The following is a 25,853-nucleotide window of genomic DNA, read 5'->3' as shown; positions in this document are numbered from 1 at the left end:
AAATGACAATGATGTCTTAGTAGGAAGTGTTTTCTTTTAGTTCAGAAATATCTTTTCGGAGCGATGTGTTTGTGGACGGTTTCGTGTTTCAAATTCAAATTCTTCCGATGCATTCTCGATTATTCTATACTGCATAGCGAGCAAAATTCCAACTTGTCCTTAACATGCTGCCTTCAATATGTTCACATTTCAGCTATTTACTGATTATATTATTGATTTATGTTGGAGAAGAGAAAAAGTAGACAAAAACTGTGATTCTCATATCATCTTCAAAAATTGTGCCTTTTTCGGATGTTTCAAAAAGGCATGTATATTTAGCCGAATTGAGTAGTGCGTCGTTGTCATACGCTGTCTCACGCGGATGTGCGCGGATGCGATAAGCAGCGGCTGCTGGTCAATTCTCGTCTTTTGAAAGCATCCACGCTGATCGCTGTCAGATCCAGTATTCCAGGTGTGCGCTACGTTTGTGCTTTTGCATTTGTGTCTGTGTCACGCCCGTCGTCGTTCGCCTGAGTGCTGTCTCAACCCAGTGTCTGTTCGTTCAACAACCGATCGGCGATTGCTGCTGATCCACACCGTAACTAACGTGTCACTCTGCCAAATCGTCGCCGCCCCTCCCTTCCCGCGATAATCGTCGAAGTTAACGAAGTGCACTAGTGCAGTGCTGGAAATGGCCGAGACAATGGAACCGCTGCATGAACACGAGAATGTTGAAGATTATCCGCGAAAAAGGATTAAGGCAGCGGTGAGTACATCTACTTTTCCCTTTATCTGTTACGTCTTCTGCGAGTATCTAGTATTTTTATCACCAATTTCTGAAACCCCAGTACTGAAAAAAGCTGAAACTAGCGATCCTCAAAATAGTGCTAAGTGTCCCACGTTCAATCTTTTTTCATCTGTAACACAACCATAACGAGTTGTTTCGGAATAATACAGGATACTCACCAATAACTCTCCTAATACTCTGTGGATAAGCTCTTTGGAATTTCATGCGATGTTTCAAGGGCGCTGATTACGAACATGATACTTCTTAACGTAAAACAATTTTGTGCAGCTTCGTTGCTCTTGCTACTGTACACTTCAGAGTGAGAGTTTTGTTCGAACTCTAAATCCGAATAAGTAAATGTTAATCGGATTTTCAGATCATTAGAAATTCGATAGGTGCTCCACAGATGAGCTCTTCCTTTCATTATCACCGATCTTATCGAATTTTATTCATTTTGTGCTTCAAGTTGTGGTTATAGTCAGGCCGAAACGACATAAAGCAAGGTGCAGCTAGGCGGCTGTACTCGAGGTGACGCGTTGGAGACAGCGGCTAGAATGGACGTGGTTCATCGCGAGCTACAGCAGGGAAAGATGTCAGGAAGGGTCCATCCTACATTCTAACCTCTACGCTCTCTAACCTCTACGCTCCACCGCATCGTTTCGAGTGCAACCGCTCAGGCAACTGCACCGTGCTTCATGTCGTTTTGAAACCACAATAAATTATATTGAGAAGTTCGGCACACCGTATCACCGGAGTAATGTTTAACAATGAAAATCTACTTCATACTGCTAATAGATATATAAAGTAATTTTCCTACGTAGTGTTTAAGGGAATTTCGAAAAGGAAACAGTTACCTCAGTGCACATTCCCATAATTATCCGCTTTCATGAAAAATCGATGTCACAATAGATGTTGAGAAAAAAAAAACTCATTTAGTTTTCTGTGGCAGGAAACGATATATCAGACAAAGTCGTTAACCTTCCACCATTCACGGCTTTGGACCTAAGCAAGAGTTTTGAATTTATTCGTTACATAAGAAGCAAAACGGTCTTTTCTCAGTTGAAATAAACCAAGCATACTTCATTACTCTTAAGCAGGCGATGTGATCCGCTCTTAGAGTACGGAACCAAAACTTTCTACTCACAATTGGGGTTGAACTACCATTGACCTATGCAAGCATTCAAAATAAGCAGCAAGAAACCCGTAAATCTTGCTCATCCATGGAATCCCCCTCTCGACGTGCCATTAAACGTCAAGAAAGGGGCCGTATTTTAAAAACGTATTTGAGATGGTTGTCATGTACATAGATTTTTTACATTATAGTGATGCGAAATGTAATTTAATACAATAATCTCCGTGCAGTTTCATACAGTCGTAAGTCCGTATGGTGTGTTTTAAGAATTCCTCAAATTTGCTCCATCTGAGATTGCTGATCAGGAACGTTGTTTGCGGCTATTGTTACAAGGATACAAATTCGATGTTATATTTGCGATAAGAAACCGAAGTAACCCTCAGACGAAGTCTAATGGAATTCTAAGCACTTGGGTCCTAACTAAGACGTGGGTACGGTAACATTTTAGCTTGGCACTTGAAAATTCCTAGAAATTTTGCATTTTTAGTCACGTAACTCTGAAGAAATATTTTATGTTTCGGTCCTCCGCATTATCATAATTTTCTGTTGTGTGCTAAGAAAATGGTACATTTTCATCAACATCATACTTGTTATCGTATAAGTGCAAATTCAGAATCCTTCTAATAAGCACCCGGATTGTCTATATTGATTGCAGATTATAATGATGTAGAGGCTAAACCTGTGATTAATGACGAATGATGAGTTGGCTGTAACTTTATAAAAATAAAATTTACAGAACTCGAGATTATTCAAGTTTGAAAACAATAAATAATTTGAAATTTAAATAGTGTAGCGTAGTGACCCCGTCGTGCATGTTCCCATTTTCCTGTAATAGGATTCTTGGATGTTGGATTTCTTGCACTACTAAAGGTTGGAACATAGTTTAAAAGTATCACAACAGAAATGCAAAGCAGTCTCTAATACTCTAGGAAGCAGATGAATCATGGGAGCAGGTCTCAAATCACCTGACAAAGCTACTTTTTGCACACGTAGAAGTGAAACGAAATCACTTGCGGAAGTGTAAAGAGTGCTTCGTCGTGTAACAATATTTTATTCCCATGCAAGTACTTGCGTCTATCTTAAGGGATTCAAAATAGATTTAGTCACTACGGGAGCAAAGTGTTGTTTCGTAGGCTAAACCAATCAGTCAGATTGCTGGTGATCGGTTTTTTTTCAAATCTGTAGTGGACATTTTGTGTGTTTGCTGTGATATGCGCAAGTTATAAACGGAACCTACTTCTTTTAAGGAAAGAAAGCGACATCTTCAAATTTCACTGTGAATATTGACATTAAGTTTTTTTTCTGCAGCGGCCTTTTTGCTTACCCGTCAACTGAGTCTTTATTTCATTTTTTTTAGACATTGAAGAAGAAGACACAATTTGATTGCATGATAGCAGCGCGATGATTACACAGCTCTAGATTGTGAAAGTAGCAGTTCGGTGAAATTACAATCATTATCGCCCACGTCCCTTCATATGATTATGGAGTCGGTGAAGGCGAGGCGCAATACTCAGCTGATTTTACATACAGTAGTTTTGAGTAGCTCCGACGTGATGACGCCCATGCGCCCGAAACTCTGCCTCACCGCTTGTATTAGTTGTGGGTCGTATGTAGGTTTTTTTTGTCTTATGTGCAAGCTTTTAGTCAGGTCAAGGTTTTCTCGGGAAAGATACTTTCATTTTTCCACAGATCAGGTACAGGACAGACCCGCCTAATGGTTCTTTTTTGTAATGATCCCAGGGTTTTCTATCGTTTTTGAGGTTTAACCTCGACATTTACTTAGAAATTTCTAGCAGTGTCTAGGAGTGTTCAACAGTATCGGTTTAAGAGTAACGATGGACATGTTGGTACAAACCTCATGATATCCTCTTGTCTATTTATTTGATTTTTTATTTGCTCGTCGACTTCACTGTTAATTAACATTCAAATACGATTTCGCGGCAACACGACGCGTGGAAATTCCGATTCAATCTTCAGCTTACTTTTTATTTTTCCCTTTGAAACTCATAGACCATCCGACCCACCCACATTTTATCTTCTCCCGTTCAACTTCTTCTATTGTGAGTACAGTCTCGAAAGCCTTTTTTCTCCTGGCTGAATTGCAAAACTTCGGCCTTCCTCAGATTCCTGCTCTCTCTTTTAAAAGAGGGTGTGTTATGATTATTCGGAACGAATATTGGTCCTGATCACCCTTTCTCCTGTTTTCATTTTCCCGTTTCTCATTTCGGTCGAATACGACGAGTTAAACCATGAACTGTTATCCGTGCTTGTGTCATTTGGTAACGAAATGTTAAACTAATTAACAGAGGAGAAAAAGCAGCACAAAGATTTGAACCGAGACGTCGCGTTATTACTAGAGGTGTTGGGAAGTAATTTCAGTTTTTTATATCTTATTATTTTTTATTTCTTGAATAAAACAAAACGTTTTTATTGTGTTCTCATTCTTAGTCAGCGATCTAATCGCTCTCATCGTTAATGAACCTCTGTCATCCTATAGTCCGATTTCGATCTCAATTACGAATCCGGGTGATCAATTTTCGGTGGAGTGCAGATGGTTTTCGATCAGAAAGTTTTGATATTGGCGCGCATAAAAACAACATTATTTTGTGTCATCCCTTATGAAATGGCTGCCCAATCCTACTTCTAGGCCAGTTAAGAGAACTTCAGAAAAAGAGTTGCTGTGAAGAGTCTCAATGGATCAATGAATGGACTTTTCAGATTTTCTAATTGCTAATTGCTGCTTTCCAGCACTTCTCCACTGGTGCCACCAACGTCACCTACCAGCAACATAAAACAGGACGTGAGGAACGTGCTTCAGTCTTGGGGAAATATGATGGTTTTCGTGGATGTACAATTTGGTTCACTGGCTTGTCTGGCGCAGGAAAAACCACAATCGCTTTCGCTGTTGAGAAACTTTTGACTCAGGTAAAGATATCCTCAAAAATTGCTGAAAAACAGTGCTTGGAGCCCTCGATATATTTCCGATGGTACGGACTTCACATGTTTATTTGTTCAGCCTCTTTAGTCGTTTAAGTATGAGGATCAATGCGCATAATGATTATTGACACTGTCCATATTTCAAGCGGAAATTTAGAACACATTTGGAGGAAGAAGCATAACAGTAAAATAATAATACGGTCAACACTGCATTGGAAAATTGTGTCAACAAAAAATAAAAAGTGAAAATGAACTTCAAAATCTTTTAGATGCATCATTTGACTAACATTTATTTCAAATATCACAGAAGAGAATTTTAAGTGCTACTTCAAATTGTTAATAGTACTAGTACTTAAAAGTGCTCTGCTTTGAGGCTTGATTTTTATTTTTCATTTTTGTCAGCTCTGAATGTTCAATTACCAATCCGCTAAATCCATCTGTCAATATTCAGATAGGAATTCCATGCTGTGGTTTGGATGGTGACAATGTACGCCATGGATTGTGCAAAAATCTTGGATTTTCTAAAGAGGAACGTAGTGAGAACATTAGAAGGTGGGTATAATTCGGATGCTCATGAAATCATGTTATCTACTGATACACCAGATATTTAGAATTGTTTCGTGCGTATTTGAAATAAAGAAGCGCAGTAGCACTTTCTTTTACAGAAAATATAAGTAGTATACCAAAATTTTGATCTTTCGATGCAAATACTATCATAAAAATTTATAATTGTGACTGATCTGATCCAGAAAATTGGTTTCTGCCAGAAAGAATCATTTTATCCAGAAGTTCACTTAATTACGTTTGTACGGGCAATACCAGTGAAAGATCGATCATTCCAGTCATCATCGGTCTACGATAGAGGCGGAGTGTGTGCGAGGTAGAGGTGCATGAGTGAAGTTGTCGCGGTCATTTATGCAAACATATGTTCCTGCTATCGTGGATATTGCAAGTGTCTTTTTAATGAATGCATATGTCCGTCTTACTGAAAGCAATTACAAAACAGGAAGAAGGAGCGGAAACTAGTTTTCAAGGCATTTTGTAACTGCAAAATAATCACTGTACTGCAGTTTGCCTGATTTTTTTAAGGGTAGCCGAAGTTTCCAAACTGTTTGCTGATCAAGGTTTAGTCAGCCTTGCGTCCTTTATCTCTCCATTCCGTGTGGATCGCGAAGAAGCCAGACGAATTCATGAGAAGGTAGTGACGCTGTCAAAATCTTAGCTGCAGTGTCGATTGACTTATCAATTTTTTTTTCAGGATAATCTTGATTTCTTCGAGGTTTACGTGAGTACTTCTTTGCAGGAGTGTGAAAAACGTGATCCGAAAAGTTAGTACTGTAGATAATTTTGCTTCATAGAGACTGGCGTATCTCGGAAAACAAATACTCGTCACGACATATCTAAGAGCCATGTAATTGTAACTTCTTCATACTGTAATTATTGAGTATGCTTACAGAGCTGTATGAAAAAGCTCGTGCTGGTGAAATATCTGGGTTCACTGGAATTGACAGCGCCTATGAGCCGCCTGAGGATGCTGAATTGGTAGGAAGATGATACTGATTAGTGGAACTGTTAAGAGTGATAAGAACGCTGACAATTGAAAAGAAAAGAAAACTTAATTGATTATCAATTGATTTTCTTGAGCTGTAGCCAGGATTGGTATTAATCGTCTTTATTAAACAACAGCTATCGTTTCGGCGAAAAGAAAACTGTTTGTCTTGTGCCCTGTGAAGATTTTCGTCTCATTTTTCCTTAGCTCGATGAGACGGTAAAATAGACATGAAGCACTGTGTACGTGTAAGCCTCTTTTTCTGCTTCTCTTTCACGGTTAAGAAATCTTTACTAAGTTTTTTTTAAAGCTATTTCTTTCCAAATGTTGTTCCCTAACAATTTGATCGATTTTATTCAAGGTAATCGATACGGAATCCGAAGGTCATGGTGTTGAGCGTTGTGTCGAGACAGTCATAGAGTTTCTACATGACAAAGGTATCATTCCTGACAAGGTGAGGTATGCATTATGCAAAAAAACACCACGTAATGAACGGAATTTGGCAGTTGTGTTGATAACATACACTCTCCTATACCGTTTTTGTGCGCGTACACGTCATCGAAACATTATTTGAGACCTCAGTGGAACTCTCGCAGAACTTTGGTGCCGTTATTTTATGGATATTGCCAATATCCGCCCTGGAAATGACTTTTTCTTTGGTTGTCTACAAGAGTAGACTATTTTTCCATCCGAAATTCTTAATTTCTAGGCTATGCGTAAAATGGCTGGATTTTCCATAAGAGAACTTTTCGTTGAAACTGAAGATGAGAAAAAGGCATTGCTGGAAGAGGCGAAGAACATGCCAAAAATCGAATTAGGAGCAGTTGAAGTGCAGTGGTTACAGGTCGATTTGATTTTTTTTACCTTTTTTTCGAATTATCACCCGTTCTGCTCGATTCAGGTACTCTCTGAGGGTTGGGCTACACCTCTACCAGGTTTCATGAGAGAACGGCAGTACCTACAAGCACTCCATTTTGGACAACTACTAGATCTAAAGAAAGCTACAGTATTTCCTGGAGAGAAGGTCTAAGCACTCATCAAAAATTAAGGACTGAAAGTGAAGTATTCAAACTCATCCAACACTAATATGTCTCAGGATGACGGAGCTGAAGATCCCTGGCCTATGGATGAACCAGTCAATCAAAGTATACCGATTGTTTTGCCTATTACAGATGAACAAAAGGCAAGCATAATTAAAGGTAGGACCAGCTTTTTGGAAAGTAATGTCTTCGATACAAAAGAAATGAAGCGATTCTTTAATGAAGAGTGTGTTATAGTTAATATCATGTTATCCATTTATGAAGGCACAGACCCTAGCTTCTTTTCTTTTTTCTTCGAAATTGACGATTGGAGAATTTGCTGCTTTTAGAAAGTGTACTTCTTTAGTACTGAATTTGCTATTCTTCTCTGGTCACCTTCCAAAGTTTGTACGAAGACTCTTAGTGCATTTTTGAATGAATAGAAAATTGTTTCAAATGCCATTCTTGAATTGAATGATAATTTTCCGGATTTTTAGGAGATAAAGTACAATCGCGAGTAGCACTTACTCAAAATGATGTTATACTTGCTATTCTCTGCGACGGCGAGATCTACGATCATAGAAGGGAGGAGCGAGTTGCTAGGCAGTTTGCTTTCTCGGATCCACGACATCCAGCCGTACAGCAGGTCCTATCCAGTGGACCATGGTGCTTAGGAGGCGATTTGAAGGTGCTGCTTTTTTCCGACTCCTTTGAATGCGCAGTTTTGAAACAACCTCGTACTGTGGTTTTCCAATTGTTATAGAGCTATAAAGAAACGTGATTAGTTGCGAATGAATTCCCTCATGTATCTGTTTTTTTTGGAACTTTGTTGCAATACGCTCTCACAAAGAAAATTTGTGTTTATATTTGCTCGGTGGTGATCATTTTTAACCGAGCGACCGCAGCGCGTTTGCAGCAACTCGCGCTCTCTTTATGGTACGCTCTTTCTCAGTTACTGTTTTGCTATCAGTGGAAGGCTCAATGCACTCGATTGTGGAAAATCAATTATTATTATTTTTATTCATGCTTAGTTATGCTTTTTTAGGTGCTACAACGGATTACCTTTGATGACGGCCTTAATGATTTTCGAAAAACGCCAAGCGAATTAAGACAGATATTCAAGGAGAAAGGTAAGCGCTTCTTCTCGGAATCTTAATCAAATTTATCAGAATAAGGTTAAGGATAAAACATAGTTGACATATAAACGCAGGAAGTAATGTTTGTCGGAACAACCGCGTAAATTTAAATGCAGCTGTTTTTATACTTTATCAGGAGCGGACGTTGTGTTTGTTTTCCAACTACGTAATCCTATTCACAATGGCCACGCGCTGTTAATGAGAGACACGAGAGAAAAACTGCTTGAGAAGTACCGTAATCCGATGCTTCTGTTACATCCGCTCGGTGAGTTCAAGATTTCGACCATCGTTTGCAAAATCTTGTATAACAACCAGCATAAAAGTTGGTTTCAGGATTTTATACATAAATGTTTCTCCCTGATTGCTCACTAAAGTTGTGCTTTCACACCTTTTTTTTATAATTTTTCATCTTCTCATTGGTATTAATTTTTCCGTCTTCGAAGGTGGCTGGACCAAAGACGACGACGTCCCACTATCCGTGAGAATTCGTCAGCATGAGGCAGTCATTGCTGAAGGTGTCCTGGATCCTTCATGGACTGTCCTGTCCATATTCCCTTCGCCAATGCTCTATGCAGGACCAACAGAAGTCCAGTGGCATGCTCGGTACCACTTTTTCAGAATTGCGATGAGAATTTGTTAATGAGTTGACGCGCTGTTAAATGTTTTCTTTGTTGGATCAGTCAATCATCAGCGAATTACAGTTTCGATTTTAGAGCTAGAATCGCTGCTGGAGTGCATACATATATCGTTGGAAGAGACCCAGCAGGCATTCAGCATCCAGATACTGGCGATTTTCTCTATGAACCTACACATGGTGCAAAGGTGGTGCTACTTTTGTTGGAAAAATCACGCATTGTTGCTTCTTTACATAAGCAACGTTTCGTTTAGGTGCTTTCAATGGCTCCAGGATTGAGTCAGCTACACGTTTTGCCATTTCGCGTGGCTGCGTATGATAAGAAGGTGACGAAATGATGCTATTTAAAGTCGATGTGTCGAATTTCATGTGGAAGCCTATTTTAGGCTGGCAAAATGGCATTTTTCGACGCTACTCGAAAAGAAGACTTCGATTTTATTAGTGGTACTCGAATGAGAGGATTGGCAAGGCTAGTTATTGTAATTCATATAGATATACCATTTTAAGTAATCTTCGTTTGTTTCAGATCTGGTGGCACACCACCTGATGGTTTCATGGCGCCAACGGCATGGAAAATCCTGGCCGATTACTATAAATCGAAAGCAAGCAAGTAAATCGTATAGAATACTGATTTTCTGCCCTTCTATCTGTAGCTCTCACTTTTCAAGATGCTTTCTTTTCTCACCTCTCCTCTAAATGGTCTCTCGGTGATTCTTCTCTTTCTTTGGGCGTTACTTCTCCTTTTCTTCAGCACAAACCTTACCTTGTTTAATTTCTTATCTTCGTACTGTGATTCCTTATTTATGAGGCTCAAAAGCACTATACTACGAAGTTGGCGACATCGGGATTTCTCTACGAAAAGATAATGTTAGTGGTGTAGATTCTGAGCATTGGCGTACCTACGTTCACTTCCCCCTGATCGTCCTGATAAACGGCGTCGGGAACGACCTTCCTGTGCGAATTTTCCTACGAGGCACCTTATAACGCCACTTTTGCACATGCACATGTGCACATCCCTCAGAAGTTCCTCACTGGTTTCTTTTTGGATAAGCCGCTGGGAAAATGTCAGTGGTTATCGTGGCTCGCTGGCAAACGCAGCGCGTTGCAGGAATTTAGCGTCAGCACGTTTATACTCGTAATCTACACTCCTAACTTGATCACTTCGTGGAAGGATCCCAACATCGTCAGTTTCGTACTACGCCGACTTTAACAACCCAGTAAATAATCTCTTCCTGCATATAGGATTGTGTTGTGAGTCATCAGAAGTGTTTCTTTACTGAAATTATTTAGGGCTAAGCACGTGATCATGATCATTGTAGAGTTTCTTGAAAGTGTTTGTGTAGTTATAAGTAGAACTGATTGCGTTAACTGCGAGCGCCGAGCAATAGGATTTGTGAGTCCTTCTGAGCGCAGTCATTTTTATGTGTCTCTTTCGAGATTTGCAATCCATATCCACTGTGATTTGTTTTCATTGTTTTTGTCTACTGATAAACGTTGCTCATATAGTTGCTATTAGTACTATTATGTTTATTAGTGGCGGTTGCAAATAAAAATGAAAAGATCCAACGAATAGGACAACGGATAGGAGAATGTTATACAACTTTCATACCATATCTTGCCCAGTAAGCTATCTGAAACGGAAAGCTCAAAAACGATGAGATCGATAGGCGAGATTGAGTCAGTCACAACAGGAGAGCTCACATTGAATATACTAAAAGCTGCCGGAAATACCAACTGGGCGATATTATCGATTCGTTGTATCGTTGGCCGATTTCCCTTAATCCTCATTAATAGTTAATCATTAATTAAAAAGAAATACTCCTGAGCAATCATCCATTAACCTGTGTACGTTCTTTAAATCCAACAATAGCTAACTCCACCAACGACAAAAAGACAAACATCATCGAGGATAACATCCAAACGTCTGGAATGCGAGTTCTCTCGATATCCGCCGTTATAATCAAAAACTGAGTAAACAACTACCGATAGCTTTTATGTACGAAACTCTCGGCAGGTTTCTCATTATCGATCCGAAATGAAAGATCATCGATAGGAGAGCGTTGACACCGATCATCGTTCGTGGAGTTATCGCCTGCGGTCCCAAAGAGAATGCCAGCCAGCTAAAATCAAATTTTAACTTAAACGCACCACTCGACGAATCTGAGGTGGTGCGGATTTCAGGTGGAGTATTCGTATGCAGGATCGTAGATTAAGGAGAGGGGGGTGATTCCGTCCATTTTTTGCTAATTGGCGTAAAATACGACTTCGGGCGTTCTGGCCCACTATTTTCCACAAAGTTTTCGATTGGAGCGCTCCAGCCTTGCTCACGCGCAGCACCTTCCGGCCCGTTTTTTACGGGAATTAAGAAGAAATGGACGGAATCACCTCCTCTCCTTAATCTACGATCCCGTATACAAATACTCCACCTGAAATCCGTACCACCTCAGGTTCGTGGGGTGATGCCTTTAAAGGACTCACACTTTCGGCGACGTTTAACAAATATTACAGGGACCGTGCACTCTTCAAGATATCAGTAAGATTCAGTGTACATTGTGTACCACTTTTTGAGCAGAACCAAGATCGTTATTGAACCTTATTCTGGCTAACGTTTCGGCGTCGTCGCCTTCTTCAGAGTCTGGAAAATCAAAGGCACGTGTAATCTATTTTCTCAAACGCCTCGTCATTCTACGAGATGTGACTTAGCAAACAGATTATTCAAAGACAACGTCAGAAAAGCAGACCACCATAGCGCTCACCTTGATAGCCACAAAATCGTGATGTTAGCGGACCACCAATTGTTAGAGTTCCGCCGCTAGTAGTAACTATGCCCCCGCCTCTGACTCCGTAGGTAAAAACCCGCAAAGGTCTTGATATGACGTCAGCTCGTTGGTCACAGCGATGCATTCTTCTTTACTATTCATGATTAGACTTTTGGCCGCGATATAAAACGCTTTCAATGTTTTTTTTTACGCCAGAACGTCCGATTTGCGTGCCAAAATCGTGACAGCTATCTCGGAAGGGGTGTTGTCATGACGCTGCTTGCAGTGAACACCTAAAGGAGTTGATGTTTTTGATTTTACGAGACCGTCTATGTGCTCCTTGACGCGGTTACATAGTGATCTCCCTGTTTCGCCAATGTACTCAGCCCCACATAACTGACAGGTGATTAGATAGATGACCCCTGATTCCACGCAATCACCCTGCCTCCCACACGGACAAACAGTGCAGTTAGATGTCTCAGAAAGTCTGTCATAGGCACGATTGTGGACCAGCTGTTGCTTCAGGTTTACAGGTGGTATGTCCACTACTCTGACTGAGTCTTGCAGACCCGCCTGTCGTAAGCTTGTTCGCACTGCATTGCTCATGTCATCCGACATAAAAGGAGGGCAGAAAGGGATCTTTGTTGTTTGTTCCACCCTGTGGCACCGCCGCTCAGTTGTATGGCTATGATTTGAATGAGAAAATTTTGCTGAGTGCCAATTGGACTGAGCAATGTGGTGAGCCATGTTTACGGAGGCAATGCGCCCTTGAGCCTCAGATGAAACCGTTGCAGCTGTCTTGAACATATTTTCAAGGACTGACTTTTTGGTTCGCCAGGGGTGCGCCGATTGGTAGTGAATCAGATTGTTCTTACAACTGGGTTTTCGCTACCATTTTGTTTTCCAATTTCCCGTTCACAAATGAATCTGGACATTGTGAAACGGCAGCCAATTGTCTTTAGGTTTTTCGCCCGTGACTTTTATGTACTGGGATTGCTTATTTAAGAGATCGAAGCAAGTGTCCATTCCAGCTTGCGTTGGACATGTAATGTAACAATCATCTATGTATCGGTATATGTAGAAAAGAAGTTTGCGTTCCATTGGGGGTTTCTACCTTAGACATGAAAGCAACGGCTAATGTAGGAGCAAGTCTTTGTCCCATCGCCAAGCCTCTAAAATGGCTATAGTATTGGCCAAAACCAGTGAAATACCGAACATCTCAGACATTTGCTTAACAGCATCATTATTCGCACTATCGCAAATCCATACAAGTTAAGAGTCTCCTGGTGTTCGAAAAGCAGCTCTGATGTTGCTTGCAGAGCAGAGGTGATGAGCAGTGTAGAGCGAAGTGACATCGAAGGATTCGATGACACATTCTCCATCAGGGCGCGTTTTGCGGAGGTGCTCTATGAACATTTTTGTGTTTGACAGATGAGCGGGGACGTATTGGAGTAGCTGGCTGAGAATAGTGTTAAGGAACCAGAATATTCTGTCGGTGGGACCCCCAATATTGCTAATGGTGGGCCTAACCTTGAAATCCCCTAGGTTTTTTGAACTAAATTCGGCAGCTGAGAGCTTGTGGGTCTCAATTCTGTGGTTATCAAGGTGAGCGCTATGCTGGTCTGCTTTCCTGACGTTGTCTTTGAATAGTCTGTTTGCTAAGTCATATCTTGTGGGATGACAAGGAGTTTGAGACGTGCCTTTAATTTTCCAGGCCCTGAAGAAGGCGACGACGCCGAAACGTTAGCCAGAATAAAGATCAATAACAATCTTGGTTCTGCTCAAAAAGTAGTACACAATTAAATTCGACGAAGCCAAGATTCAAAGAAGATCGAACTTGGGACTTAATCTACACATTGTTGCGGATTGATACATCAGATACCGCTCCTTTTGAGTTAATACAGTAACTTGCTAGAGGCATTTCAAACAACTGTGGCACTAATTTATCGAACCCTGAGGCATAAACGGCTTGCCTGGCTCGAGGGTGGTTTCTTACTATCGACCGCGCAGTCGCAGGCGGACCTCGTATCCGCTGCGCTAAATCCTGCACAGCAAGCTTTTCCTAGATATTTACTCACTGTTTTATATTTACTACCTGATAATGTGGTTTAATACTACTGCAATATTGTAAATTCTGACTGAACCGACAGTGCCGAGTAGAAACACGTTATAACTTGCGCCAAGATACGCGACTACGGTAAGATGAGGTCACTGGAACACATCCTGTGTCAAGGTTCGTCGAGCCGGGTGTTCTTCCGTAGTCCACACAGTACACCCTACTCTTTTCGGTCTGTTTATTATCTTATATTAAGCTAGTGCTGTGTCCAAACCATTGTTGCAATAAGTGTTAATTTCATCTGTTTTCTTTCAATTTCATGTGTTAATTTCTGGACTTTATATCAGTGAGCACTAGGATCTCTTACCTGATAAAAATTGTGAAGTATGTAGGCAAGTAAGCTTGCAAGAAGTACCACATATAACGTCTTTCGAAGACGAAAGTCACTATCAATTCGTCCCACATTCCAGCTGGATAATTCTGAAAAGAAAGACATAAACTGAAGCAAATGAGTTCTCACGCACATTTCGCTGAAGATAATAGATTGATTACCCTTCGAATTACTGCTGGCGTAATATCTTTCAAGGTAAAATCAGTAATATGTAGTTGTTTTAGTGCAAACACCGGTTTTCGTCGGCTATTCCACCGCATTCGAACTTCTTCATTATTATATGAAAAACTGAAGAGAAAGATTTACTTATATATTGATCACCGAGCGCGAGAGAGAGGAAGAAAGAAAGAAAAAAAGAGAACATTCGTTCTACTCGGAACAGTGAACAGTAAGCAATTTCTTGCGCACAGATAACATTTCAAAACTTCTAGAACACCTTTAGAATTAGGATCAAATCTTAAGGATCATCGCTTGGAAAGTTTATCGAAAAATATTCCAGTGCAATATTTCCTCCCAGGCGATACATCTGTACATATACATATTTGCATCCAGGAGGAAAGTGATCGGTCATACCTCTGATATTTCAAGCGACAAGATTGTGTATCCATAGGAAAATCCACTAGATCCATAGAACACGGTCCTCTCACTCGAACACGCTAAAATGATATTCACCCTACTATTTCCACATATTCCACGTTCATGGTTATATGGGTATTGATTTTTAGAATAATTTCTAAATTTTTCTCTAAGATTCCGCCTGTCTGTGAATATCGGACCTTACATGTCTTTCTTAGATATAAAATCGATTAACTAGAGTTCCCGACATGAATGTGTAGGTGACATAATGTTGATAAGAGTTAAATTTTATAAAAATGCTTGACAGAAAATAGGTACAGGAGAATATGGGAAGTCCTTGCTATTGGCAGTGAAAGAGTCTGACATCTCCCCAGCCACAATTTTTCTCTCTCACCAGCTGGAAAAGAACCACAGAAGCCATGCGAGACTCACATAGTTCACCCAAACTGTTCCATTTTCATACAGTGTCAGGAACACGTTCGAAAATGGTGACTCGTGAATTTCGGCTGTTTTTGAGTTCACAAAGCAACTGTTCGGCGTCCATACCCTAGAAATTTTGTTTAAGATTATATTTTGACTTCAACTACATGAATAATCTAATGACCTACCGAACCAATGTTGCCTGATCCAGAGATAAATTCGCTTTACATGCGTTCAGATGGTCGAACTTCAGTTTTGGATCGCTCCATAGCTCATTAATGTACATCTCCATCTCAAAATCATTAGTCATTTCGGAGATTGCTGTTATTTCCTGGATCCAGAACTCCACCTTTACTGAGACTCCCGTTTTGTCTACAAAATTGGACACATGATAATTACTTACTGAAGCTCATTGTGTTAAAACTTTGATGTCCACCAATGTGAAGTCTAATTTTCTAGGGGCAATTTTCTAAGGGGTTAGTTCGATTATTGATATTGATATGTTTAAAACATCCGAGAAATTTCTAGCGGTTCGTTATGAACTTGAAAAGAAACATATTACGTTACAGGTTCTAGCAAGTTTTTTTTTTAATTTGTTAGGAAAACATAAAAAATAGAGGATGAAGATATGTACTTGAGAACAACTAAAAAGAAACAAATAAGTAATAACAAAAGAAGGGCATTAAGGTGGGTCTAATATAGTTTTTTTAAGACACAATCTTTTTTCCTTTGATTTCGGTATAGTTTCAAGAGAGTCAAGAAGAATAAGAATCACAATTTGGTCTCAAATTGTCTTGGTTAATTTCCCTATCATTGAAGGTTGTGACAGAAGAGTATACAGATAGATTCCTGCTGCATTTCCCAGGGTCATAGGTCGAGGGTTTACCCAAAAAAAATTCCGAATCCTATTTCAAGAGCAGTTTTCCGTTGGTTAACTGAACCTGGTCACATTTTAAAGAGGAAATTTTTTCAATATTCGTATAAAAAAACGTACAAGGCAACTTATGCTTGCTGTAAGCGGCGGGCCGTAACAAATAGTTGACAATTTTTGCATCTGGAACGCAAGCAACAGGACCATAAGATACATCCCGTACATCTTTGAGGCGACTATCGATAGCGTAAATATTCTCCGCCCGAGGCATCTCTGCATTATCACATTCGCAAATATTTCCACTGAGGGATACCGCAGTTAAGCACAATGAAGGTAAGAATAGTCGATAGCAAGTCATAAGGTATGGAGAACGTTGGCCATCGGTAGAACAATTATGGCAGGCTAAGCCTGGCGTCGAAGCACTCGCCCCATCCGGAAACAAATCGCTTTGAGTCATTGAAAAACGTCAGCTATTGGATGCCTAGCAGCATACAGCAACCACGCGGAACCTCGCCACATTGCTGTTCTTTTCCTTCCATCAAATCATCAATCTCCTCTAGATTCTTCGGAGTATCAAAACTTATCTCGAATTTCGTCAGTCACATCCAATTAACAACCTCTACAAGTGATACATGTGCTTGAGTTTGCTGGGGATGACGGTAAGAAACAGCCCGAGAAGTAGTGTGCAGCACTTACAGTATGTCAGGCATTTTGCGGATCCGGTCCTACCTCTTTTTGCAAACACATACCATTTCCACTGACCAATCTGCAGAGACGGACACGAGTCAATTGGAAGAATAACTGGACAGGAACTGTAAGCGATGACTCAAAAAAACCTCGGAAACTAGAAAACTTCTCTTAAGCATCGATGTCGCTGTATTGCTGCACCTTCGAAGAATAACAAGGTTATGGGCTCTCTGAGTGCAGAAATGACGAAAAGGTGCTAACCGGGCCTCAATGACGCCGATGGCCGAAAAATAGTCTGATTGTTAGTGTAAATGGCCTTTATTGTGCATAAATAAACCTGACACAAGTGGCAAAAACTAGAACGGTTTAGGTCAGCACGGATGCACGTAGGAAGACGCGACACTGTTTTTGCGATGAGTAAGCCCTGCATTGCGAGATGGGAATCAGGGTCACTCGTATATTTGGGAAAAAGAACTCTCCTGAACCTCACCCCACCCCTTCCCAATAGAAGACACTCCATAAAACGATCTCCCTATCCCATTCTTTTCTAGCATAGTCGCTCATATGGCGATGAGAAATTAGTTTTAATAAACAGAATCAAAGAAGCAAATTGGACGCTTAATAAACATAATAAACATAATAAACTTAATAAACAAATCGAAATAATTTAATAAATATTAATAAATAGTACTATAGTGAACATTACTATAAAGTGCTGCAATTAAAATAAAAATTATAAACAAATGAAAATAAAGCTAAATAAATATAAAATATAATATGACATATATGACATAATATAAACGCCAATGATAGCTCACTGCAGGGATTAGAAATTTGTCAGGTTATATGTGGAAATATGAGTTGAAAAGATGAGGAAGCTATCTGCGTGTATTTGATGACACAATTCTTCTTTTGACAGTGCAAAAAAAAGGTCGTGAGTTCGATCATCACCGAAACCATTATTTTTGCAAAACGGAAAAAACAGCTAGAAACGAAAGAGAATTATTTTAAGACCATTTTCACACTATTTCCCAGTATCACTTGTATCACTTGTGCTCCCGTTGTCCATCGATTTGCTCCAGCGGACACCAACAATACTTCCATTTGTCCCGATCGCACGCAAGTATTGCCCAGTGGCATCTCTTCTAGCAAGGAACTCGAAAAGTGTCGTACTTTTCTTTGAAGGACTTCGTGAAGAGGTCCGACCATCGGGTCGGCGGTTTTACTGCGGTGCGTTTGATGTCGCGTGGTATCCAGTCGCTTACGGCTTTGGTCCAACGATTGTCGTTGAAACGCATCACGTGTCCGGCCCAAATAATTTTGCTTTCCTTAGCATATGCGGCAGCGTCTCTGATCTTCGGTCGGTGACGTAGAAGTGAACTTCGAATCCCTTCTTTCACTTGTGTAAAGCGGGTTATTCCTAGCATCATCCTTTCAATTCCGGTTCTATGACGTTGATCGCATTTTCCTCCTGCTTGCGAAACCCCCGTTTCTGAAGCGTAATTCAAAGCAGGAAGAACGGTGGTGTTGAATAGGTGAGCATGGAACCGGATGTTCTTGGTCCTCTTCACTACATCCTCGATGCTTTTGAATGCTCCCCAAGCCTCTCGTGTCCTTCTGCCCAGGTCAGGTCTGTTCATCACGTTGACTTCCCGAGTTAGATGTACATAGTTGGAGTATCGGATATGTTCGTTCAGTTGAGCGTGAATGGAGCATCAGAGACCCATCTGCACCTCATAAACGTATTGTCTAGGTTCAGCTGAAGACTGATCTTTCTACACGTTTCAATATTCGGCCAGCATCCGTTCCTCCTGATTGATATTTGACGTTATAAGAACAATGTCATCAGCGAAATGAAGATGGTGTAAATGCCGGCCGTCAACTTTTACCTCCATGTTATACCATTGCAATCCTCGCATCGTGTTCTCGGGAGTGCCACTGAATATTTTAGGTGAAATTGTGTCACCTTGACAAACGCCTCTCTTCACCTCGATGATGACATCACTGTAGAATGGGGAAATGTGAGTTGTGAAATGTGAAATGTCTATGAGTTAAATTGTGTGCAAACAGTTCCCCCGTCTCCTACTATTTGCACACAATTTAGCTCATAGACAATAAAAACGGTTAAGAATTCTATCTCCGCTGGAATTTTTCCATTTTCGCAAAGGGGGAAAAACTGCTAATATCGAAGCAGAACGCATTCTAAATATATTTTCTCACTACTTTCTTCTTCGTACACAGTTTTGCTGATTGACAGTGATCACAAACGATAAATGGTCCGATCCTCGCCGAAATTTTCATTTAATTACAGAACAGAAGAAAATTACTGAAAAGAATTTTTGGCTGTCGTAGATTTTTTAAAGTTGTATTAAGAGTAATGTTTACCGCATAAAGCACCATTTTGGCGATTAGTCCAAGCCCTAATTGAAAATTACTGCTGAACTGGTCGGATTTCAGTAGCTTGAAATAAATATGAATAACAAACTGAAGAAGAAACGGAAGAGAGCAAGTGTGTCGGCTTGACACACTTGCTCTTTTCCGTTGCCGTTTCAGTTTGTTATTCTTCAGCAATGGAAATATTTGCGTTTTGAAATAGTTAAAATCTTTCGTAGGAACCCTCTAGCTTTTTTTGAAAGATAAATGAGGAAATTCGAAACTCATCGAGGTATCACGAGAGTACAAGATGCCGCTCTGTCTCACCTTCATCGACTTAAAGAAGGCCTTCGACTCAGTTGAGACGGAAGCGGTCGTGGAAGCCTTGGACAACCAAGGCGTCCCTACTCAGTACATAATGGTACTTCGAGAGTTGTACAATAACTTCACGACAAAAATTTCGCCATTCTACAAGAATGTCATCATTGGCGTGAAGAGGGGAGTCCGACAGTGTGATACAATCTCACCCAAAATATTCACAGCCACCTTCGAGAACGCAATGCGAAAGTTGCAATGCGAAAACAATGTGAATGTGGTCAATCGTGCTGGATCCTTTCCGAAATCCTGCTTACTGGCATTGCTGTCCTTCATCCAAGACGTTTTCAATCCTATTAAGGATCACTCTTGTAAAGAGCTTGTAAACGACGGACAGTAAGCAGATTGGGCGATAGTTGCCGATTTCATTCCCTTCTCCCTTTTTACATCGAATTTTTGTATATCCCTTTTTATACAACAACACGGTCTTGCTGATCTCCCACTGTTTAGAAACCTTACATTCCGACAGTGTAAAGAGCCTCGCCAAGGTGTTGATGCATACTGGCGGGAGGTTCTTCAGGTGTTCTGGTCTTATTCTGTCGGGACCGGGTGCCCTACGATTTCCTACCGACATGATAACATGTCGTATTTCGGACGGGAGAACCTCTGGAATGACATGTCCGTCTTCAATCAGATGGTAAGAAGGCAAGTGGACATGGCTGTCGAAGAGATCAGGGTAGAAGTCGTAGATGGTTTTCTCTATTCCCCTTCTCGATGCAATGGTTATTCCCTTCGAGTTCCGGAGAGCAGTCATCCTCGTCTTGCGACTGGCGAAGTCTCGACGGGTATAGCGGATGCTTCTCCCCGTCTCTGCTGCTTCAGCCAGCTTCACCATTCTCCTCTTCTCTTTTTAAGGTCTTCCTTTATCGCCTCTCTGCAAAGCCTTGCGAGCTTGGACGTGAGTTCTTGGTTTCCTGCAGATCGTGCTGCTCCACGTTGGCGTATCAGCTCAAGAGTTTCAAGAGGCAGGCGTCTCTTGGTGGTTTTAAAACTCAAAAACTCACTTCTTCGCGCAGTTGTGAAGGTGTTCAACGAGCCGGTCATATTCCTCGTCGATGTTGCCCATTGAGGAATCTTCCCAAAAGCCTGAGGCTAGCGTAGCGAAGAAATCCCAGTTGATGATAGTTCTCGGATTTCTCTCTCTGCACTTGGCGGCTTTCTCTTCTCTCCTTGTGAACGAAAATCTTCCCCGGGGAGGCGATGGTCCGACCCCGTATAGAACTTTGGTACAACAGCGACATCCGTCAGGCAGAACCTTTTACTGATGATGATGTAATCAATTTCATTATGATACCCTCCATCGGGTGACTCCCACATCCAGCGTAGAGGGGAGGGCTTCTGGAATTGCGAGTTCTCATGGATGGCCTTAGTCGTCATGAACTCTTAAAGCCTCTCTCCCTGCTCATTCCATTGAAGGCCGTGGGTTCCAATGTGAAATTCTCTAGGTATTCTTTTGGGGCCAATTTGTTCGCCTAAATCACCAATTGTGGCCTTGTAGAAGGCATTATCTTCTTGGTAGAACTTCTCCAGGTTCATATGGAAAGATTCGACTTCTTCTTCTAAGCTTGATGTTGGAGAAGATAGTTAAAGATGGTGTTGGACCGCATCTTCTCATCCGCAGACGTCCGATTCGGGTTGTAAGTTGTTCGAAAAAGTTGATGTTTACTGCCATACTCGTGTTGATGAGCACGCCAACTCCACCACATCTCTACTGTCGCATGTTCCTAAGAACAGTTCTTCTCAAATTTCATATACGGCGTTGAGAGGGTGATGTCGTCTCGTCTCGGTCAGTCCTTTGACGTCGTGCTTATCTTCTTGGCTTGCATCATCAGATATTCGATGGCCGCTTCCGATGCAAGCGTACGTGCGTTATAAGCACAGATCATCATCCTAGTCCTTTTGCGTTTCGATAGCGTAGATGACTCCTGCAACCCCGTCCTTCCTGGCGCTACCGCACCAGGGTTTCCTCCGGAATCAGGAGACTCTTTCTTATTACTGTAACATGCGTAAAATTTTAAAACCCATCGGCAGGTTGCAAACCTCTAGTCCCATGAGTTCTGGGAGAACGTTGCGCCCTCCCGGAGTGGACAGGCGGAGCTTGTTTGTTGGAGTAGACTCACCTCCCAGTCACTTGATTGCAGGCTTTTGGCCACACCGACGTGTGAGGTTCATGAATGTCATGAGTCAGTCCTGGCTCAGCAGAAACAGGGAGTCCATCCTCTGAATCCACTCGCGTCTCTGGGAAAGCATAAGGTCAATAATCACCCGCCAATAATGATCGATCCATAGTAGGACATCAATCTGTATCAGACCTTCCTCAATGGTTCGTTGTAATCTCTCAAGTGTGAGTAAGCGTCGCGCAGTGGAAGCAGCTCTCAACCCGTACAAGGAGAAGCCTTACCTCTAACAGATGATCTGGGCTTCGCCCCCATCGGGAGCATCCTCGAGAGGCTCAGGCTAGCGAAGCGGTCCTTGGTGTCATCGTCCCATGCGTCCCTGATCGGTCCTCGGTCTCCAGGTATCCAGTGGCTAGGGTGCTCCTCGTGTGCTCCGGGCGTGGGCTCTTATGAGCCCAGCCGCGAGACTGCTCCGCCTCTGTCAGGAACATTGTCAGGAGTTCCGAGAGATACTAGATCACTTTTGGAACCTGTGGCATAGAGAATATCTTGCACTGCTTGCAGAACGAAATGCTGTACGATCACAAAGCAGGCAGTGCGCAGGAAAAAGCCCGGAAATCGGGGATGTAGTGATAGCTCGCCAAGAAAATGTTTCGAGATCTAACTGTCCGTTACTTCTCATACTTCAATTGACGGAATGTCGAGATCAGCACGAATACGACAAGGAAAAAAGACGTTTGTGGAACGCTCGATCAAATATCTCATCCCCTTGGAAATGATCGCGGAGTGCGTCGATTCGACTAATCAACCTAAAAAACCATTGACACCTACGCGTGTTCAGCCGCCAAGGGCAGTTAAACGGTCATTATCAACTTAGCTATTGCGCATTAAATGCCACATTAGTGCAGTTATCCTCCTTAAGTAGTAACGGTGAGTTTCTCCTTTCATATTCCTTTTCACTTTGTTTGTCTTTCTCTATAGTTGTTGCGTTATGTTTGTGTCTTTTTTGTGCTCCACGGTTAAACTTTAAAGGTAACATCCTTGCGGATCCTACCCCGATATACCGTAGTATAGCCTGTTACCAGACTCGCCATTAGCAGTCAACGTCTAAAATTTCTATGGCGTCTCTAGACATTTCGTAATGCTATATTTTTTCTATGATTCATTCTTTATCTATGGAGCTGGGGAGCTGAAGAGCTACGTAGAAACTAGTAATCAACCTTCTACCTCTTTTGCACATACTGTGGTTCGCAGCCCAAAACAAACGTAAACGAAACGTTTCGTCCAAAGTTCCCAGTCTACATCTACCGCCTGCAAAATCTCGCTCTCCATCACAACATATTTATACTGTAACCAGGGTCAAGCGTATAGTTGAGAGAAATCCCTCCTAAAAACGACCCCCCCTCGCCGACCCTCCCAAAAACGACCCCCCTCATCTCGTTCCTACCAGTAACTGCCTACACAGCAATCAAAAGTTGGGTGAAATAAATAAGTAATAAATAATAAAATAAATGAATAATAAGAAATAAGTAATAATGAAAATAAATAATATAAAAGGAATTAAAAGACAAATAAACGCCTAATAAATAAATTAAATAATGCATAAATTACAATAATTTAATTAATTGATGAATTTAAATTTTTATTAATAAATTAATAGTATAATAGATTATTTTAAAAATAGTAATGCTAAAAGTAAAACAAAATATATATTGTAATGCAGCGATATTAATAGAACAAATAACTAGAAAGTATATGTTAATGTTAATTGTATGTTTCAGATGCCGCGTGACGTGTGCCAGGTGGAAGAAGATCAACAATAATAATCGAGGTAGAAAAGCATTTAACAACTCGATGGACTGATCTAGACACGGTTAGAATATTGTGTTTGATTTTCTGTAGAATTTCTAAAATAATGTGTGTTCCAGGTAGCACGCATGAAAATGTGGAACAGTGCACTGAGAAGACAACAGAAGAAGATGTTTATTGATTTTTACACATGCAAAAAAATTTAATAAACGATTTTAATCTTCTATTTCGAGCAGCAAAGTCCTCGAGCGGAGATCTTGCTCGAGTAGCTCTTGGTGTTCCAGAAGTTCGCGTTCCCGGTTCCTTTGCCGTTTCACAGCGCTTCGTTTTACGACCCAAGTCTGAGCAGAAATAATGATAATAGCAGAAAACATTTTGAAACGAATTCCAAAAAAAAATCACAGATAGACTGGAAGAAAATGTTTGCAAAAAAAAAACTCTTACCAGTAGCGCGATGATCGTGGCCAAAGCAAAAATTCCGAGTACAGCGAAGATAAATATGGAGGAGTGGTCAGGCGGTGTAGCTGTTGTCGTCGTAGTCTCAGGCTGAGAAGTGAGCCACGCTTTTCTCAACGCTTTCTTCTTTGCCAGCCACTCGGCTGAAGGCTTCGGTCCGGAATTACCTTCTCTAAGACGCTTAAAAGCCTCTTCAGGAGAAAGGCTGACAATATCTTGGTACATCTGTAAATACTGGAATTAGTGTATAAATAGATCCAATAAATGATTATAATTAGGCGAGGAGATTTAAAGAAGTGCTAATATAATAAAGGAGGACTCAAGATAATAAAGGAAGACTAACTAGAAGGCAGTCAGATTGCTATTATTATTTTATTTTATTATTATTTTGCTTTTATTATCCAAATGATGCTACCGGTAGGCCGCGACCCATTCCACATTGGCTATCCACCAAAATATCCTCCAGATATATTTGCTCGGATTAGCACGAAGTAGACGTTACTGCAAGAATTAGAAGTGAGTCAGTATGTGTGTAGACATACAATTTAAAAAGATAAGTGAGCTCTAAATGTGTATTCGGTAACATTATTGTAGTGTTTGGCACTGATGAAGAGATGGTCGAAAGTTCGATCCCCGCCGGGGCCACTTTTTTTGCAAAACGAAAAAAACAGCTGGAAAAGAAGGAGAACACCTTTCAAAACAATTTTTACACTTTTTCCAATTATTAACAAAAGATTTTACTCATCGACAATGGAACTGAACGGATGAGAGTTCGATCCCCGCCGGAATCTAGACTTTTGCAAAACCTGAAAAAAATCACTGAGAAGAGCATTTCATAAGCAGATTCTTCTGGAATTGTATTCAGAGCACTGTTTTCCATATAAAAGTGTTATAAAGAGGTTATTTTAGCGATTAGAACGAGGCCTTAATTGGAAATTACCGCTGGACTGGTCGGATTTTGTTACCTTGAAATAAACATGAATAACTCACTAACAAAAAGGCGCAGGAGGATAAGGCTGGCATCTTTCTGTAGAGGAAGATTTGCGCTACAAAATGGTTAAAAAATCTTTTTTAGGGACCCTCTGGTCTTTTTGAAACCTAGTTGAGAAAAAGTTGAGAAATTTACCGTTTTTCTCAACTTTTTCTCAACTAGCTTTTTTAGAGATAAGAACCATTTGCAAAAAACCAAAAACGGATTATAGTGGCAAAAATCTTCCTCTACAACATACTTTAAACCGATTTTGTTTTTATAAACTATGAGCTGAGTTATGGAAGTTTTTTTGAAATCACACAGATTTTGACGCGTTGCCGAAAATCTGAGATTTCGCTCTTTTCCTCGTTGCGAGGATGCTGTAGCGCCGTTCAAAAACTCGATTCCATATTTGGATACAGCATCAGGGAAAACCCCTAAATGCAAGTTTTGGCCTTTGTAGGTCTTCTGGTTCTCTCAAAAGCTAGTTGAGAAAAACTCAAAAATTCGAGGCAAAAATTGGGATTTTTCTCAACTAGGTTTCAAAAAGACTAGGAAGGCTAGAGGCGCCAAACTTTGTAGAAATATAGAAGAAATCTCCCTCTACACAAAGTTGCCAGCTTTATTGCACGAGAGTCACTTTGAGCCTAGATATTGAGAATCTAGTGGAGCCTACTTTGTACTAATTTTAACCCTAATTGCGTCTGTAGATGTCTTTTTTCCGTTTAGTAGGAGCATCAGAATTGCTTTTTCGACTGAAAGTAAGAAAGCCGTTGCTGTCAGAAGAGAAATCTGCTCTTTAAATTCTTTTACGTTAAGT

General features: G+C 40.9%; 6 protein-coding genes across 9 annotated transcripts; 3 read left to right on the top strand and 3 right to left on the bottom strand.

Annotated features, from left to right (window-relative positions):
- Nucleotides 1–670: 670 nt before the first annotated feature.
- Nucleotides 671–9,787, top strand: RB195_001385 (uncharacterized protein; the record flags this gene model as incomplete). The annotated part of the gene is made up of 18 exons (XM_064198143.1): nucleotides 671–745; nucleotides 4,647–4,823; nucleotides 5,287–5,387; nucleotides 5,925–6,033; nucleotides 6,094–6,163; nucleotides 6,292–6,377; nucleotides 6,746–6,838; nucleotides 7,094–7,228; nucleotides 7,286–7,408; nucleotides 7,481–7,583; nucleotides 7,901–8,091; nucleotides 8,449–8,533; nucleotides 8,676–8,804; nucleotides 8,983–9,142; nucleotides 9,253–9,361; nucleotides 9,428–9,499; nucleotides 9,560–9,642; nucleotides 9,700–9,787. The coding sequence occupies 18 exons, from the start codon at nucleotides 671–673 to the stop codon at nucleotides 9,785–9,787; spliced, it is 1,989 nt and encodes a 662-aa protein (XP_064054024.1).
- Nucleotides 9,788–10,765: 978 nt separating this feature from the next.
- On the bottom strand, nucleotides 10,766–16,517 carry RB195_001384 (uncharacterized protein; the record flags this gene model as incomplete). 2 transcript variants are annotated; one of them, XM_064198141.1, is made up of 10 exons in its annotated part: nucleotides 10,766–10,804; nucleotides 10,875–10,949; nucleotides 11,015–11,097; nucleotides 11,157–11,293; nucleotides 14,356–14,468; nucleotides 14,541–14,667; nucleotides 14,953–15,035; nucleotides 15,388–15,502; nucleotides 15,564–15,747; nucleotides 16,370–16,517. In XM_064198141.1, the coding sequence occupies 10 exons, from the start codon at nucleotides 16,515–16,517 to the stop codon at nucleotides 10,766–10,768; spliced, it is 1,104 nt and encodes a 367-aa protein (XP_064054022.1). The 2 variants fall into 2 exon arrangements, with proteins under 2 accessions (XP_064054022.1, XP_064054023.1); XM_064198142.1 differs by lacking the exons at nucleotides 10,766–10,804; nucleotides 10,875–10,949 and having other exon boundaries at nucleotides 11,003–11,097.
- A 1,561-nt stretch (nucleotides 16,518–18,078) lies between these two features.
- Nucleotides 18,079–18,573, bottom strand: RB195_001383 (uncharacterized protein; the record flags this gene model as incomplete). Its single annotated transcript, XM_064198140.1, has 1 exon — nucleotides 18,079–18,573. The coding sequence occupies one exon, from the start codon at nucleotides 18,571–18,573 to the stop codon at nucleotides 18,079–18,081; it is 495 nt and encodes a 164-aa protein (XP_064054021.1).
- A 1,043-nt stretch (nucleotides 18,574–19,616) lies between these two features.
- RB195_001382 (uncharacterized protein) lies at nucleotides 19,617–20,021 on the top strand (the record flags this gene model as incomplete). The annotated part of the gene is made up of 1 exon (XM_064198139.1): nucleotides 19,617–20,021. The coding sequence occupies one exon, from the start codon at nucleotides 19,617–19,619 to the stop codon at nucleotides 20,019–20,021; it is 405 nt and encodes a 134-aa protein (XP_064054020.1).
- A 294-nt stretch (nucleotides 20,022–20,315) lies between these two features.
- Nucleotides 20,316–20,750, top strand: RB195_001381 (uncharacterized protein; the record flags this gene model as incomplete). Its single annotated transcript, XM_064198138.1, has 1 exon — nucleotides 20,316–20,750. The coding sequence occupies one exon, from the start codon at nucleotides 20,316–20,318 to the stop codon at nucleotides 20,748–20,750; it is 435 nt and encodes a 144-aa protein (XP_064054019.1).
- Nucleotides 20,751–21,468: 718 nt separating this feature from the next.
- Nucleotides 21,469–24,288, bottom strand: RB195_001380 (uncharacterized protein; the record flags this gene model as incomplete). Of its 3 annotated transcripts, XM_064198137.1 has the most annotated exons (4): nucleotides 21,469–21,676; nucleotides 21,802–21,919; nucleotides 22,083–22,242; nucleotides 24,052–24,288. In XM_064198137.1, the coding sequence occupies 4 exons, from the start codon at nucleotides 24,286–24,288 to the stop codon at nucleotides 21,469–21,471; spliced, it is 723 nt and encodes a 240-aa protein (XP_064054016.1). The 3 variants fall into 3 exon arrangements, with proteins under 3 accessions (XP_064054016.1, XP_064054018.1, XP_064054017.1); XM_064198136.1 differs by lacking the exon at nucleotides 24,052–24,288 and having other exon boundaries at nucleotides 21,802–21,901; nucleotides 22,083–22,122; XM_064198135.1 differs by lacking the exons at nucleotides 21,469–21,676; nucleotides 21,802–21,919; nucleotides 22,083–22,242 and adding an exon at nucleotides 23,823–23,948.
- Nucleotides 24,289–25,853: the final 1,565 nt, after the last annotated feature.

The sequence above is a fragment of the Necator americanus genome, chromosome IV, assembly GCF_031761385.1.
Source record: "Necator americanus strain Aroian chromosome IV, whole genome shotgun sequence".
Lineage (NCBI taxonomy): Eukaryota > Metazoa > Nematoda > Chromadorea > Rhabditida > Ancylostomatidae > Necator > Necator americanus.
This window is presented reverse-complemented; position numbering and strand designations above follow the sequence as displayed.